The sequence below is a fragment of the Orcinus orca genome, chromosome 19 (genome assembly GCF_937001465.1).
Source record: "Orcinus orca chromosome 19, mOrcOrc1.1, whole genome shotgun sequence".
NCBI lineage: Eukaryota > Metazoa > Chordata > Mammalia > Artiodactyla > Delphinidae > Orcinus > Orcinus orca.
This window is the reverse complement of record NC_064577.1, coordinates 49,261,619-49,279,089: the sequence shown is the minus strand read 5'-3', so window position 1 is coordinate 49,279,089 and position 17,471 is coordinate 49,261,619. Positions and strand designations below refer to the sequence as shown.

The window sequence follows — 17,471 nt, the reverse complement described above, 5'->3', positions numbered from 1 at the left end:
GGGTAAGAAAGCTAGGGGAGGTCAAAAACAAAGGAACAGGGGACTTCCCTGGCAGTCCAGTGGTTAGGACTTCACCTTCCAGTGCAGGGGGTGCGTGTTCGACTCCTGGTCGGGGAGCTAAGATCCCACGTGTCTTGTGGCCAAAAAACCAAAACAGAAAACAGAAGCAATATTGTAATAAATTCAATAAAGACTTTAAAAATGGTCCACATCAAAAAAAAAAAACCTTTAAAAACAAAAAAAGAAACAAACAAAAAACCCAAAGGAACAGAGCTGTGTATACAGGAGCTGAGGATGTCCTCCAAAGAAAAGGGACAGGGTCTTATCAGAGTAGCGGGTGACAATCAACAGAAAGAAAAAAAGGTGGGGGGAGAATCTTGTGAATACTTTAGTAAAGAGAATAAACATAGTTTTATGGGTCTATTTTATTAACATTTAAGTAACAAAATAACCTATAAAAACATTTGAATATGCACTTATTCACTAAGCTGAGGACTGACTCTACTTGACTTTCTGAAACTGGATCATATTTTATAATTAGTACCTATGAAAAATGGTCTAGCACCCACTGTATTGTCACTATTGCCTCACATCTTAGGGAGAAGTGCCACTTCTAGAAAGCTGAAGAAAATATACTGAACCAAAAAAACCAAAAATGTATGGAAGAAATAAAATACAAAGAATACTAAAATAAAAAACTAAAATAGTGGGCTTCCCTGGTGGAGCAGTGGTTGAGAGTCCGCCTGCCGATGCAGGGGACGCGGGTTCGTGCCCCAGTCCGGGAAGATCCCACATGCCACGGAGCGGCTGGGCCTGTGAGCCATGGCCGCTGCGCCTGCGCATCCGGAGCCTGTGCTCCGCAACGAGAGAGGCCACAACAGTGAGAGGCCCACGTACCGCAATAAAAAAAAAAACAACACAAAACTAAAATACTTAGAAAGGTATTACAGGAGACATGCTTCATTATATGAGTTATTCTTAAAGAAGAAATATCTAGGCCTAATCCACCTCTGCAACAGCTTTTGCATTGTTATAAAGATTTGTTATTAATGTTGACAAAGAAGTAGAATAAAAACATATTTCCAACATAGGATTGGGACACATTTTTCCACAATTTCTAAAAAAGAGATGCAAGAAAAAGGTCAGAGGGCTATTTTAGATTCAAATAAAAATACACTGTAGAATTCTTTTTTAAAAGAACACAAGGAAAGGGAGATTATATTGCATTAGACTGAGCCCTTCACTGTCTGTTGTGTCCTAATGTGTCAAGTCTTGGTGTAACAAATTAAACTGCTAAGCAAACAGAAGAGCACAAAAGTCAAAAAGTTCTCAATTACATTTAAAAAATGCTAATAATAAAAAGCATACTCTGTAAACTACTGTGATTCTTACAAGTAAGAATCGAGAATATATATGATGAAAATATAGCAAGACAGATAAAGAGATAGATATTAGAAATATGAGAGAGGCATCATAAAATAAGACGGCTTTAAAAAGTACACTGAATATTAGATTTAGGGAAGTACAATCCAGAACACAAATATTTATTGGATGTGATAAGATCTCACATAAGATCCCCAGTGATAATGATGAACCACAAGTTACACTGCATGTATTCTGCAACGTGATACAGCGTCAAAAGGGGAAATGCAAATATTATCTAAGATGTTAATGACAAATGAACATATTAATGTGTTCAAATCACTATGTAGTTCTTATTCTTACCTGAGACTGTTGAGATCAAGATCATCTGTATCAAAATCCGAAAGGGGCTGTGGAGTATCACTTGGACCATGAGACTGCAACACAGATGAACTGGATGATATGACTGTGGTTTGGCCTGAGGGATGGATGGTTTTGAACTGGAACTGTGGACCCATCCACAGACGTCTGTGGGGTCCGGTGTGCGTTACAATTTCTACCTAGAACAGATTAGGAATCATGATTGAAATGTATTAGGCTCTCCCTTTGAGAGCCTTTCATGATCCACCCCCTCACCCCAGTCTCAGCTCTGAACACTCACATTCTCCAAGAAGCCCATCTTAACCAAGTGGAAGAGGGACAGGGCATCTACAATCAAAAGGTGATGACAGGGACTTCCCTGATGGTCCAGTGGTTAAGAATCTGTCTTGCAATGCAGGAGACACTGGTTCAATCCCTGGTCGGGGAACTAAGATCCCACATGCTGCAGGGCAACTAAGCCCACATGCCGCAACTGGAGAGCCTGTGTGCTGCAACTACAGAGCCCATGTGCTCTGGAGCCTGCACACCGTAACAAAAGATCCCGTGTGCTGCAACTAAGACTAGGCACAGCCAAAAAATAATAATAAATAAATAAATAAATAAATATTTTTTAAAAAGGTGATGACAATAGCAACCTATAGAGACATTCACTACATCCCTCTACAGGTTCTCACCAAAATATATCAATACCAGAAACTCGTTTTGTGTATGTGTAAATATATGTGTGTATATGTAAACACAAATACACACACACACACACATGCACCCCACATATATAACACAAAAATCACATGAGAATAAAAGGATCAGTTGCCTGCCTCATATACCGAGCACTGGCTCCCTAGGGACTACGTTTTTCACTCATTCTAGACAGTACTTACCACTTTGTGGGCATGCAGTGAATACTACACCTATCAATCCACAGATTAAAAGTAATTCCTTCATTGAGGACCAAGCTCATGACAAATGTGAAGTTGTTCTTGAACTATCCAAGGAAAAGAAAAGGTCTGAAATAATTTAATACCCAAAGCCAGTTTCTTTCCACAATTAAACACTATAATATTTACTGCCCTCAAAATCCTCCAAATTTCATTTTTAATGTAAGAGAGGACTATATATTTTCCCTCAAACTAGATTTGTCTTCAAAATACCATTTCTTAATTAGATTGTTTTCTCAACTACCATGAACATTCACATAGGTATTTTAAATGCTGCAAAACAGTAATAACAGAATGCTTTATGAATTTCATGCTCTAAGGAGGGGGTATGGAATGTTGCCAATACTAGACAATGCAGAGAGTAAGACACAGGGTAAAACCTAAAAATAAACATGTGATTTTACAAATGAGCGACTTGAATAAGAGACTAAATATGCAAACCTTTGGTAAAACACTATTTCTCAATGTCTTGTAATTGCTACATCCACGTCTGTATACATACTTTATGGAACTGACTTGCCATGTGCCTTAGTTTTGCCCTGAGTTCTTTTATATTTAATCACATTTCTCTGATTGCAGTGATTAATTCTTAACAAAATGTAACTGAAAAGGTTCATGGAGTGCAGCTCTGTGTTTGTAAGTCCTAAAGGGCAAAAGCATCACGGTCTTGGAACAATATTCACATTCCCACTAAACACAGGGAGAAAACTACTCAGATTTAGGACAGTGATTTCTCATTCAAGAAGTTGTATTCAGCAATGTAAATGAGGCCACAGATAAAGCATTCTGTGTATTTTAAGCTCAAAACCATCAGTGTCACAGAGCCGAGAGGTAAACAGATGCCTGTGCAATTTCACTGAGGCAATGGCCAGATGTTCCTGCTCACTCTCCTGTTGTATGCAGTACAAACATATTGTAGATACTTTCACACTGACAGCACACATTACCCCTTTTTCTAACTGAAAAGTGGAAGTGAAGGACAGTGGTTTCTTTGCCAGCATTCTTTTTTTTTTTTTAAATTTATCCTGGTATCCTCAAGAAATGATGTATCGCCATATGCATCAAGATCCTTCAAGGATCTTCCTGGGAGTATTTTTGGTGTGATGAAATGTATGTCACCTAGAAACAATTTGATTCTCCAGTTCCCAGATTCCCTTTAGTTTTTCGGGCTCCCTTCCCTGAGAAAGCAATGAAACTGCACCCGGCCTCCACTGAGGCACCTGTCTGATGAAAAGCCGCTGGATTGGTAATCTGAGACCAGTCATTAACTTCACCAAATGATGTCAGACTTGAGACAGACATAACAGCATTTGTAATGAAGTCACTTGTAATCTCATCATTTTGAAATCTGCCTGAGTATCTTTTGTTTCAAAGCCCTTGAGATGAAGACAGCTTCACCTAGCACGGAGAGGAAGGGTCAGTCGAAGCTGTTACAGGACTGGTTTTGAGACCGCTAGAAGCGGCATTACAGGAGCTTAGGAAAGGAAAGCCAGGCGGGCACTTGTGTAGATTAGAATGCCTAACTTTCCTAATCAAAGTATGGGCCCAATCTTCAGAAATTGTTGCCTCCACAAAAAAAAAGCCCAAAGACTGTTGAAAGGCTTCACTGTTTTAACAAGGCCCATTCTTATTTTAATCCAAACAGTCCATCTGAAATCCAAGGTCCTGGGGGATATGAATGGATTGTTTGAAAGATAGCATATTTTATGCTCTCTGTGTGAACGCTAATGTACACACATATATACATATGTATATGTGTGTGTATAAAATATATGTATCCCTGCAGCAGTATTTATGAGAAATTCTTAATATGGAAAGACAATTGATTATTTCTTGGGGAACCTAAAAAAATCCCAATTCTGCCCATTTTCCTCTAAGGAAAATAATTTTTAAAATTCAAGAAAAAAAGAGCTAATGGATCTCTGTTTTCTGTCACTTTAATAGACCCAGTGTTTCAGAGTCTTACCTGAGACAGCCACTCTTCATCTTCCTGTCCACTATGGTCAGAAGCTAAACTGTCATAGGACCCATGCCGAGTAATGGGCCCAGGACTTCCAGGGGGAACCACTGCAGGAGAAAGAAAATGTATTTAAACAACTTTAATCCATTCAGTGAAAAAAATGAATGTGGGCATAACCATCCTGAATACTGTGGTAATTTATAAGCTAAAATAAGACATTCAATGCACAATTCAAATAATTAACGAACAAGAAAGACTGAGTTTCTGAGGAATAAGAAAAATCTCCAAATAAGAGTACACTTTAAAAAACATCTGCAGGAATTTAGTCATTACCTATATCACTGTTAAAGAAATACACAACTAATTGCATCTTAACAGCACAAGTACATTAAGGAATAGTGACAATTCTATTGCCCATGCACCAATATAATTCCTAGCCTTTAGGACACTTCAGTCCTCTCCATCTAACAATGAAATTAATTTAATGCAGTTCCTATAATTCAGGAAGGGGTTTTTAAAACAAATATCAAATAAGATTCTTTAAGAGTTTATTTAATAGTTCATATAAAGGGAAGGCATTAAAATATTTTTAATTTTAAAACACTTTTAGTTCCTAAAACATTTCATTTATCCAAAGAAATGTTTCATTTTTTCTGGATACTTCAGTAGTTTCCCTGATTCTTAGGTGGTAGGATATAGGCTTTAAAACACAAAGAGGCTGCTTTCTCATAAAAAGAAGAACCTTTGCTTAGTCAAAGCAATAAAATGATTCAGCAAACATTTATTGAGTTCCTAATGAACCAAATACCATCCCAACAGAAACTTATTTAAAGTCCCATACTATTTTTTTAAATTTAATTTAATTTATTTATTTTTGGCTGCACTGGGGTCTTTGTTGCTGAGTGCAGGCTCACTCTAGCTGTGGCTTTCAGGGACCACTCCTCGCCACGGTGTGCGGGCTTCTTATTGCGGTGGCCTCTCTTGTTGCGGAGCACGGGCTCTTGGGCGCGCAGGCTTCAGTAGCTGCGGCACTAGGGCTCAGTAGTTGTGGCTCCTGGGCTCCAGAGCGCAGGCTCAGTACCTGTGGCACACTGGCCCCGCAGCTCCGCGGCATGTGGGATCTTCCCAGACCAGGGCTCAAACCCATGTCCCCTGCACTGGCAGGCGGACTCCCAACCACTGTGCCACCCAGGGAAGTCCCTAAAATCCCATACTATTTATTTGCTTATTTTTATTATAAAATAGACTTCATTTTTAAGGACAATTTTAGGTTCAAAACAAAATGGATGAGAAGACAGAGATTCCCCATATATTCTCTCCCTCTGTATACATTTTAATACTAAGAGAAATAAAGCAATAAAGTACTGAGGGGAAATAGAGAAAAGAAAAGGAAGAGGACAGAAGAGGATGGAAAGTTGGTGAGTATTAAAGAAACCTAGAAGAAACAGAAAAGAATGAGAAAAAGAAAATAATCTCAGAATTTCTACCACCCAGAGATAGGTATATACTTCAGTATGTGCATTTTCCTTAGGCTACATTCCTAAAAATGAAATCAAAGGATATGAACATGTCTAAATTTCTTAATGCATATTCTCAGAAAGAGTTACACTTCCATGAGCAGTGACTGAGAATGCTAATCTCACAGCACTCTTGCCAGAACAAGGTATTTTGAAGAACTAAATCTCAGTGAAACAGATATTAGTGAAGTAGACAGAGCAGAACACAGGACAAGATTTTAAAGAAGACGTACTCACAAAAACCTTATCTTAACTATCTGGGAGAGGAGAAATGATACCAGTCAATTACTCATCAGAGGGAGATAAATAGTATTAAAATACAAGATTTGCAGTGGTTAAAACTATTAGCTATCAGTTCTTCAGATTCATAGTTCTACAGCTGAGAGGCATGCTGGCATCTGGCACAAAATACAAGTTATCACCAAAGCATAACACCTAATTTCTTAGGATTTTGAATATCATGAAGAAAAGAATACCATAATAATCAATTAATATTTAAGCATCCTTAATAATTTTGGTGTATATTGCAAAGATGATAAGTAAATTTATGTTTGCAAAGGCTGAGTTATTCCCTAACCATTTGTAATCTTTTTAATAAATAAATTTGATATTAAATTCTTAATACAGAACAGAGCAAGAGTATGCCTCAAAACCCCACTCCCTAAATACTAGTCAAGAAGGCAACTATGGACAAATATCTAGAGGTCAGGACACACTTTGGAACGCAGTTGAGGTGAGAGAAGATTTTAAAGAGGTGAGGTATGAATAGGCCATGCAGATATCTGAGGGGAAAGTGTTACAGAGAGAATATCAATTACAAACATTTTGAAGTGGGAACATAAAGGAAATGTTTCGGTAATGTCAGGAGGCCAGTGTGGTTGGGTGTGATGAGGCAAGTTGGGAGTGGAAGAAGAATCAGGAAGGCAAACGGGGCAGGGATCAGCAGATGGTTTACGGCTTTCTTTTTTTAAAAAAAATAAAGCTAGGGTAGACAGAAAGATATTGGAAAAACTTAAGAAGAAGTGAGAAATTATACCCTTGTGTTACCAACTAGTACCTAATGTGAATTTTTTCCAGGAGTTTACAATGTACTCTACATATGCTGAGCCTAGGCTACTACCTGTTGCAGAATAAGCATTCCATAAGTATTACGTGAATAAATGGAGTTTTGCATTCTGGAATAAGTAATGATACCAGAATGGTAGAACACTTATTCATCCATCATCAAAATGGGATAAACCTGGGAATTCCCTGGAGGTCCAGTGGTTAGGACTCCATGCTTTCACTGCCGAGGGCCTGGGTTCAATCCCTGGTGGGGTAGCTAAGACCCTGAAAGCTGCAAGGCACAGCCAAAAAAAAGAAAAAGGCAAGGGGTGGGGTGGGAGGGGGGATAAACTTAAAAATAATCCAGGGCTTCCCTGGTGTCGCAGTGGTGGAGAGTCCGCCTGCCGATGCTACTCTTTGTTGTGGTGCGTGGGCTTCTCATTGCGGTGGCTTCTGTTATTGCAGAGCATGGGCTCTAGGCGCACGGGCTTCAGTAGCTGTGGCTCACGGCTCTAGAGACCAGGCTCAGCAGTGTGGTGCACGGGCTTAGTTGCTCTGCAGCATGTGAGATCTTCCTGGGCCAGGGCTTGAACCCGTGTCCCCTGCATTGGCAGGTGGATTCTTAACCGCTGCGCCACCAGGGAAGTCCCATTGGATTATTATTATTATTTTTTTTTTTTTGCGGTACGTGGGCCTCTCACTGTTGTGGCCTCTCCTGTTGCGGAGCACAGGCTCCAGACGCGCAGGCTCAGCGGCCCATGGCTCACGGGCCCAGCCGCTCCGCGGCATGTGGGATCTTCCTGGAACGGAGCACGAACCCGTGTGCCCCGCATTGGCAGGCGGACCCTCAACCACTGCGCCCCCAGGGAAGTCCTTTATATTCATTCTTGGGTAGAGTTCAAGGAAGTAGCAGGAGATTCCACATGTGCAACAGTAGAGAAGCTGTGCACATAGTGGGTCTGCACAGCTGAGCCTGTGACAACCTCTCTAAGTCCCCTATGGATGGGATGATGACTATTTACTATGTGTCCAAGAGTAATATGGACAAGGTCCAGGGAACTGTCAGACTTTGAAAAGGCTTTGAAACAAGGACGGATGTTGCAGAGATCTATATGAACCAATAGCCAATGATCGGGCAGGGAACTGGGACATCTCAGTGGTGAAAATAAAGATAAAATGATCCCTGGTCAGGGAACTAAGATCCCGCATGTCACGTGGCCAAATAAATACCAGCTATTATTTAAAGAAAGGTTATAGTTGATGAGATTAATTTTTCTGTACTTGTTAGGATGGAGGCACAAAAGAGGACTTAAGAGAGTTTATTTATAAAAAAAAAGTTACATATATTGCAAGCCTGAGTTTAATGGACCAATATACCTACCTTCTATCTAAAGAAAAATGGTTAGTATCTTTTACTTTTACCAACTGTTTTAGATAGTTAATAATCTTGGGTTAGGAAAAGGATATGGAATTTTGAAATAAAAATCTCTGCCATGTTCTATCCCTACCTTTAGTACAGTAATTTAAAACAAGCCTATCCATCTAACTAAAAAGGAAACACTGTCAATTTTCTTTAGAGAATACAACTTCAAAAGTACTGCCTGTACACACAGGCATTTGATAAGTATAGATCAACAACCAAGGGCAGGATGAGCAGATCGTTATGAGGTAACTGTGAGGTAGACTTTTTTTATATTGTGTTCTCAGGAAAGCAGATCATGCTTCTAGTGAGTAAATAAAAGCTAAGAAAAAAATCACTAAGTGTATTTTGCTGTCTTACAGTGATATATGAGTGTGTGTGTAGGTATGTGTGTATTCCTATGAATGTATTTATATATTTTATATGTGTTTATGTACAAAGCAAACAAAAACAAATCTGCTTCAGCACTGACCTTTGCAAATTAGTCCTGTTAATCAAAACTCCCAAAAAACTTCCAAGTCAGTAGAACAACCTAAGTAAAATTATGAACAAAAAGATTAAATGGTCCTCTGATAATACCCCTACGTCTGAATCCCACGTAACAAAATTCTCAATTTGAAAATGGAAAATGTCAATTCATAATATAACATCTCAAATCCATAAGTAGTCAGGAAGAGGATCAATGAGTATAGAATTTTTACAAATTACCCACATAAAATATAGTAATTAAAGAGTTATAAACATTGTATTAACAGATATCTAAAGTGACAGGCTGAAATCTCCTTTTTTTTAAAATTTTATTTGTGGTATGTGGGCCTCTCACTGTTGTGGCCTCTCCCATTGTGGAGCACAGGCTCCGGACACGCAGGTTCAACGGCCATGGCTAACGGGCCCAGCCACTCCGCGGCATGTGGGATCCTCCCGGACCGGGGCACGAACCCATGTCCCCTGCATCGGCAGGCAGACTCTCAACCACTGCGTCACCAGGGAAGCCCAGAAATCTCCTTTTTAACACTAGTTAATGGAATATTTGAAGGTTAGGATATATAGGTTTGAATCAAGGTTCCAAGAATGAGTTATTACTAGTCCTGGAGAAATGTAAAACTCTCGACATTTCAGGGTGTTTTACCCGAAGTAATAACAGTGTACCCTCAATTCCAGGGAATCAAATTCTTTCGAAAATCCCCAGAAAGTAACAGCTAGATCTCAATAGCCTAAGTTCATCCACAACAAATCTAACCTTCTAGTTGAAAGAGAGAGATACATTTTTACCATTAATATATTGAATACACTTTATATTAGAGCAGGTAATTACTTTTCTCAGTGTATTGGGCATGGTTTAGATACTCCAGAAAAAATCAGATCTCCTAACTATGGAGTTTATAACAGGGCACACAGGATCTAGATATTCCATTAAGATGAAAGAATAAAAGGAATAATTATTTGCTCCCAGCACCATCTGTCCTTAAAACAATGAAAGAAAAGAGTTGACAATGCATATGAAAGTTAAAAGACTAACCACATACATGTTATAAGCATCCTTTTTATATAAACTGACACAAAGCATAATGCTGAACAATGAGCAGTGCTTATTTATGAACCCAATGAAGGGAAAATCTATTTGGTTCTGTTATGTTCTTGTTCTAGTCTTCCCTGCATCTCTTGAACTCCCAGTAATAAATTCTCTTAGCTTCAGAGGACACAGCTGCTAGTCAAGCACAGGCTCTCCTGGAGCGAACTCCATGCTCCCAACTTTAGGAGATGCTAAAAAGCTGCTCTACTCCCTGAAATGAATCTTGGTAGTACTGGAATCAGGGAAATCTACTTCTCAAATAAGGGGGCAAATGTTGATCCAAACAGTATCTCATTTTTTATGTGAGATGTAGCTCTCTGCTTTAGCTTCTATTGCAAAACCTAAAATATGTTCATATGCTGAATAAACAGCTCTAGAAAGAAACGTAGAGAGTCTTTTAATATGAAGAAACAAAAATGGATCCAAAGGTTTTTATTGGGAGAAGTGAGTGAGAGCTGGGTCATACCGACAGCAGAGTGGGCGGTAGAATAAAATATTCTTCAGATTCAGGACCAGACACAGCTTTTGTTTTCTCCTACTCCATACCATATCCCCACCAATCCTCTGTGAACAATAAAACCCTTACCATGCTGAAGTCTTTAGTGGAGACCTGAGAGGTGAATAATGTTGTGCCAGCATTATTCAGTCCTTTAAGTTATTTAGGGGAACAACATTCCTTTTTCTAGCAACAGAGAAATTTGTGAGTTAAATGACATCATGCTGCCTTGAATGAAACAGCTCAGGCTCAAAGTTCACCCAAAGGCCAACAGTGATAAACTCTCATCCAAGGACAAACTTCAATATATTTTTGGTACTTATTAAAAACAGCATTTATATAGCAGCCATACAGTAAGAGAGGGTTCTTTACCAAACTCTGTTTCTGATCAGAAAGCACTCAGGATCTTAGGAAGAAATTCTGCTTGGGAATGTAGTTTCTTAGTACAGAAAATAAAATTTGCCTTTTAAGAAGAAAGGCTCAAATAGAAATAATCCGAAAGCAAAATAGTCTAAGGCATTTCCTAACGAACAAGCAATTCACAAAAGAGGAAATACAACAGCCGACAAACACACATAAATAGTAGTAATCAGAGATTTGCAAAATTTAAGAAGTTATGCTTTCATACTATCAAACTGACAAAAATTAAACCCTGGTCTTTTTAAAAATAATTTTTTAAAAAGGGAGAAGGCTCTCAGGTCAAAAATACCACACCTAACTACCTTAAGATAAAGGTACCTACTTATATTTATTGAGGGAGTGACTCTTACCTCTACTGAACTCTAAGTTTTCTCTGTAATTTATAAATGTTTCCATTTAAATGTAAAGGAATTCACTGGATTTCACACACAGAGTAATCAAGCAATAGCACGATATATTACTGGCTGATCTGTTTATTAGGAGCCATCTCCTGTATCCGTGCAACAACAACTGAAGTGTTACAATACATAAAAGGGAACAGGCTTTACCTATGTTATATATTAAACGGATCAATGATCTTCCTTGCACCCTGACCCTGCGGTACCATAGATGTTCTCTAATTAATTATTAAAGTTTTCTAACAGTCAGTCATTGTACATCTCTGGTTTCACTTTCCTTTCATTCTACATTCCCAGAAGAACAGTCACAAGCAATATATAATTAGAAAAATGACATACCCTCATTGTTTATGAGATAATAGATTTCACTGGATAACTGACAACCCAAGGTGCATCTCCTCCCTACCGTGCTCTGTCTCCCTTGCCCTACCCCTAAAGCATCATATAATATTCCCACAGAAGACATAAAACTAAGGAGCTTTCATTTGTTATTCTTCCTACCATAACGGTCATTTGCCATTTCGTATCTGGACAAGTTGTACCTGGGGATAGACTGGAAGGGGTCACAATTTAGTTTTGCTCCTCAGTGTAACTCTACATATCATAAAATGAACAGAAAGAATAAAACACAATGGCTTCAGGCTGTCAGCAAGATCAGCTACTCCCCTGAAAATTTCGAACTGTCCCAACTTAATAGGCTGCGACAGTCCCTTCAAAACATCTGCAATTAAAGTCACCTGGAAAGATGTACACAATTTAATGTGTATTATGGCAACTCAATTCATAGTACAACTATATTATATATACATTAAACCAGTAGCAGGGTAACTAGAAAAGTGAGTCCGCCCTGACTATTTTAAAGGATCGTACTACGTCTGTATAATACCTTGCTTGCAGCTTAGAGATAACAATTTTGTCTTACCAAGGGTTAGATAATCTATCCAGAAAAATAAGTCTAAATAACAACAAAACCATTCTTATCAAAGTTCACCTTTACATAACTGTTACCTCACGGGAGGAAATGAACATGGCTGGGGACAGGGGTGACTCAGTTTCCACTAAATATTTCTTGGTACCTTTTAAATTGTGTATACCATGTACCTATTTAAAAATTTATAATTATAAAGTTGTGGAATAAGTACACTACAGTTAATATGGTTAGCGAAGTCAATCCAAGAAGTTAAGAAAGGAAAACAAAGAAATAAAATGTGTAACAATAAATGATGGAAACCAATGCATGAAACAAAAGTTGAGCTTATAGCATATCGAGTCATACATTTCCCCCGTTTTCTTGGGTTTTGTGGCGTTTTCTCTAAAAAGGGAAATAGAAGTGCTTATATACACTCTTTCTCACACTCACTCTACATGTATCTGTTTATCATTATCTCTGTATTTACACACACATATCAAATATAGGACCAGCTTTTAGCAACTGCTCAAGTACACATGGTGGTGTATGTTTCTGTTGAGGGAAATGACTATTTGCTGGAAGCTAGAAGCTCTTTGGTGCTAATTCTCTGTAGAATTATGAGCTGTAATCTTTCGATAGTGGCAACTGTATTCTCACAGCTAACCCTATATGTTAGAGGCAGCTCTTTCAGGAATAATCAATTCTCTAAATTCAAGGAACACTCTAAAATATAATATCCTCTATGAGATTGAGATGAGTAGAGGTTAGGCAGAAAGTATTGCAAATTGATGTCTTGAAGGTAAAAAATCACTGTTTTGGATCATTAAACCACATTCAGTCATCAATGTACCAATCTGTACAAGTAGGCAATAGGCCAGTTATTGGAAACGTATTGTTCCCGATCTAACCTACAATGGCACAGTTGAAGGGCAAAGAGTCTAATGTACTCAGTCCAGCCTCCACAACAAGGTCTTACAAAACGAATATAAAGGGGAGGGAGCCGTTTGGAAATGTAAAAACGGCAAAGGTCATTTTTTGCAAAGAGTTAATGCAGCTTCTTCCATGCTTCCCTTATTTATTATCTAGTTGCATACCAGATAAGGCCAGATCATTATACAGCAGGAAGAATTAAGTACAGATTTTCTCTTGCCTAAGCAAAAGAGGCAAAGTTCTCTTGGCATGGAGAGTTAAAAGCTTTTAGTTGTGGAAGACATCAACATTTTCAACCTATACTTAAGAACATAATTTAAAATCTTTCCAAACAATCATTAAGGATCCTTGATATGTTCCATAAAATAGAGAAATTAAATGTTTAAGATTTTTACCTCTAAATAAATCAGAAAAATCATAGAGCCAAGAGGACTGGGGAAAGAATGAGATGGAGAATACTGCCTTACAACCACCGTATGTTTTTCTCTCTTTCCAAATGCAGGAGAACATTTTCCAAGGCTTGCTGTTCCCTCTACTGCTGCACAATGTACAACTACTAGAAAGAGGTATCTCCTTATTATTAAGTCCTTGTCATTAGATACATACTAAAGTATTAATAGGTAAAAAGATACAAGAGTGGGTGGCTTTCTCACAATACTTTTATCCACCATACGTTAAAAAAAAAAAGATTTTAAGAGAACGTAAGAGACAAGAGTGGCAGAATGTTGTTAATTCTTCAAGCTGAGTTAATAGGCAGACTCATTATACTATTCACTGTACTTCTGTGAATGTTTCAACATTTCCATAATAAAAAAATTTTTTTAAGTCTGTTGCATGAATGAAAAAAACAGCAAACATTTCTTGACCCGCAGTTGGACACAGAGCCATCTTGATTCTTTTCTTGGCAAGACTAGGAGATCTATGAAGTATTCAGGACTATGTTGTTTTCCCACAGCACCATACGTGTGAGGATCATCCATGTTAATACCTTTAGCCTTAGTATAACATTTAATTTCTATGCTCTATAACAAATTGCAATATAGTCTGTCCTTCCGTCTCCCCTTCTTTCCCTCTTTCTTTTTTTTTTAAAGATTTTTTTTTTTGGTTGCGTTGGGTCTTCGTTGCTGTGCGCGGGCTTTCCCTAGTTGCGGCGAGCGGGGGCTCCTCTTCGTTGTGGTGCACGGGCTTCTCATTGCAGTGGCTTCTCTTGTTGTGGAGCATGGGCTCTAGGCATGCAGGCTTCAGTAGTTGTGGCACGTGGGCTCAGTAGCTGTGGCTCGCAGGCTCAGCAGTCGTAGCTCGCAGGCTCTAGAGCGCAGGCTTAGTAGTTGTGGCGCACAGGCTTATTTGCTCCGCTGCATGTGGGATCTTCCCGGACCAGGGCTCAAACCCGTGTCCCCTGCATTGGCAAGCAGATTCTTAACCACTGCGCCACCAGGGAAGTCCCCTCTCCTTTCATTCTTTTTCTTTCTTCCTTTTCCCCTCCCTCCCTCTCTTCCTCTCTCATTGCCTTTAAAAAAAAAAACAATCACCTAAATAATATTATATGAACACATGTTCACTATAAACTTCAAAAAATATGGAGTAAAAAACAAAAGGCTCACTGGAATAGTGAACAATGATTCTAATGACAAACTCAGAAAATCAAATGCCCTTCTGGCATTTCAGAAGTCTGGGGGTTGAGAATCTTACCTTTTATGTAAAAGTTTCAGAGTTTTAAGGCAATTATCCAGAGTAAAGCCTTTCAGAATGCAGTGGACACCAAGAAAAATCCCAATTCCTATAAATTACTAAGGTATTGAAGATGCTCAAAACAAATAGGTCTAAGAGAAATTTTCATTTGCATCAATAAATTAAAATTGCTAAGAAAAATTTCTTTCTATAGGTTTGAAAATGCTCAGGTTAGAGCCATACTTGTCCAGATGACCACTTAAAAACAGAAGAGACAGGATTTACCACAAATGTTTTCTCTTCACTGTTGTTTGTTAACAACAAAGCTGTGCCGACTAATAGTATCTCAGTCATAAAGCTCTTGGAATGGATAGAGGCAAGAAAGACCTCAAAGGAGAACAAGAATACTATTTCTGTTAACACGACCTACAAACAAAAGCTAATCTTTGCTAAGTTTTTATTCTATCCAAGATAATGTGTAAAGCTTTTTGGATGAATTACCTCATTTAATCTAACACAATCTTGTAAGGTAAGTATTATTCCCATTTTAATGGCAGGTAAACTAAAGCCCAGAGAGGTTATCTGCCCAATGTCACCCAGCCAGCAAACAGCAGAAATGGAATTTAGAACTGCAAACTCCAAAGACCATGTTCTTAACCTGAAGTATAAACTGTTTCAATTCATGATGTCTCTACCTGGTAAGTTCATTATTTTAAATTAAAATTTTCATGTGAAACATCTGAGAGTTATTTATCCCCAAATATAAACTATATCACCGATTTAGTCTCCATGATTCCTTTATTTCATGTCTTAATATAATCATTTTTCTCATCTTAATAAACATCTATGTATACTGATCAGAGATACCATATAAAGCTATGGAATAATGGGAAAAAATGACTGTGAACAGAAGTCCCAACACAAAGAAGTTACAGACATTCAAGGAAGCCTTACATGTAGTAACAGAAAAGAAAGTACTTTGAACCACACTTTACATTCTCTATAATACCCCTGAGGAATTAGAAGATTTCATTTTAGAAAATATTGGTTTGGTTTTATACTTAAAGTGTAAGTGACATAACCATGGGAGGACCACTGGTACCTAGGAACAGCCTTGGAAGGCAGCAGAGTGCCCAAGAGAAGAAAAAAACAGTAAACGCAAAATATTCTTAAAAATCTCAGCTCTGGAGCTTCCCTGGTGGCGCAGTGGTTGAGAGTCCGCCTGCCGATGCAGGGGACACGGGTTTATGCCCCGGTTCGGGAAGATCCCACATGCCACGGAGCGGCTAGGCCCGTGAGCCATGGCCACTGAGCCTGAGCGTCCAGAGCCTGTGCTCTGCAACAGGAGAGGCCACAGCAGTGAGAGGCCCGCGTACGGCAAAAAAAAAAAAAAAAAAAAAAAAAATCTCAGCTCTGACCCAGACTTGACACCATGTAAGGGAGGTTCTGATGCTCTTCATGTGGTCATAAAATACAAAGAAAGCATAGTAGAAAAGGCAAGAAACTAATGGTATAAAGGCACTCCAGTGTTTCTCGTCTCTCCACCAACTTCCACAAAATCACATGGCAGAAAGCCTCCTGTCATATGTCAACAATAAGGAGAACAGACTCAAACTGGAGAGAGACAATCCACGGCATTCACCCACCTCCCTTCTGCCTTGGTCATTCGGTTGGTTACCTTCAGAAAGAAAGACCATGAGAAAAAGAAGAAATTGAGTGATGATAAAAGCTTATACACCATCAAAGCAAAAAGTAAAGCTTCTGACTTAAATGAGACTCCAAGGGCAAGATGGACAGACAGGGGTGCAGCTGAGAACCAAGCAGAAAGGCTGAGTTTCCCTGGTATTTTCTACTTTTCTGGAATAAGAACTAAAAACTATTATGCAGTCAGGAGGGCCTGAAACATATAACAGAGCAGAAATTATTATTTTTTTATGATTATGTAAAGGGCAGTGGCCAAGAGCAGCCCTTCTGTTAACAACAAAGAGGTGTAGGTAAACACATAAGCAATGCTACCATAAAGTGGAGATTTTTGTTTTAACAAAATCTATATTTATATGATTATATTTCCCATGGTTGAGAGCGGCTATAATTAATGGATTTCCCTCGTTCTCCTAATGCAGCCATTTGTCAATTCAAATACAGAATGTCCAATCAATTTTGATGTATTTAGTAAGCAATTTGTCAAATGGTGCTATAATCCAGTTAATATATTAATTCTTGTCATGGAGAGAGTTCTGACAACTACATGGTTTTCCATAACTGGTTTGGAGAGAAAAATCTGAGCTGGAACTCAACGGTCATTCTTTGGAGGTGACACCTCTGTGTCCCGGGATCTGAGAGCATGCCACAGTACATCATTTAATAGGAAAACTGCTTTGCTGAACTAGACATCTGGGGTCTACTGGACGGTGTGGCTGCCAGTTCATTGTAATACTGGTTTTCTTTGAA

General features: G+C 38.7%; 1 protein-coding gene across 13 annotated transcripts in view; it reads right to left on the bottom strand.

Moving 5' to 3' along the window:
- The window catches only part of BCAS3 (BCAS3 microtubule associated cell migration factor), a 575,920-nt gene that overhangs the window by 286,283 nt on the left and 272,166 nt on the right, over nucleotides 1-17,471 (bottom strand). For 12 of the 13 annotated variants that reach the window (XR_007473338.1, XM_049701671.1, XM_049701669.1 and 9 more), the window contains 2 exons: nucleotides 4,648-4,748; nucleotides 1,726-1,922 (listed from right to left, as the gene is read on the bottom strand). Coding sequence is in view for 12 of the 13 variants with exons in the window: in XM_049701671.1 (XP_049557628.1) it covers nucleotides 1,726-1,922; nucleotides 4,648-4,748 (298 nt within the window). In the remaining variant the exon portion in view is untranslated. Of the gene's footprint in view, nucleotides 1-1,725; nucleotides 1,923-2,624; nucleotides 2,729-4,647; nucleotides 4,749-17,471 lie in introns of those variants that run through there. The other variant, XM_033431625.2, reaches the window with a different exon arrangement.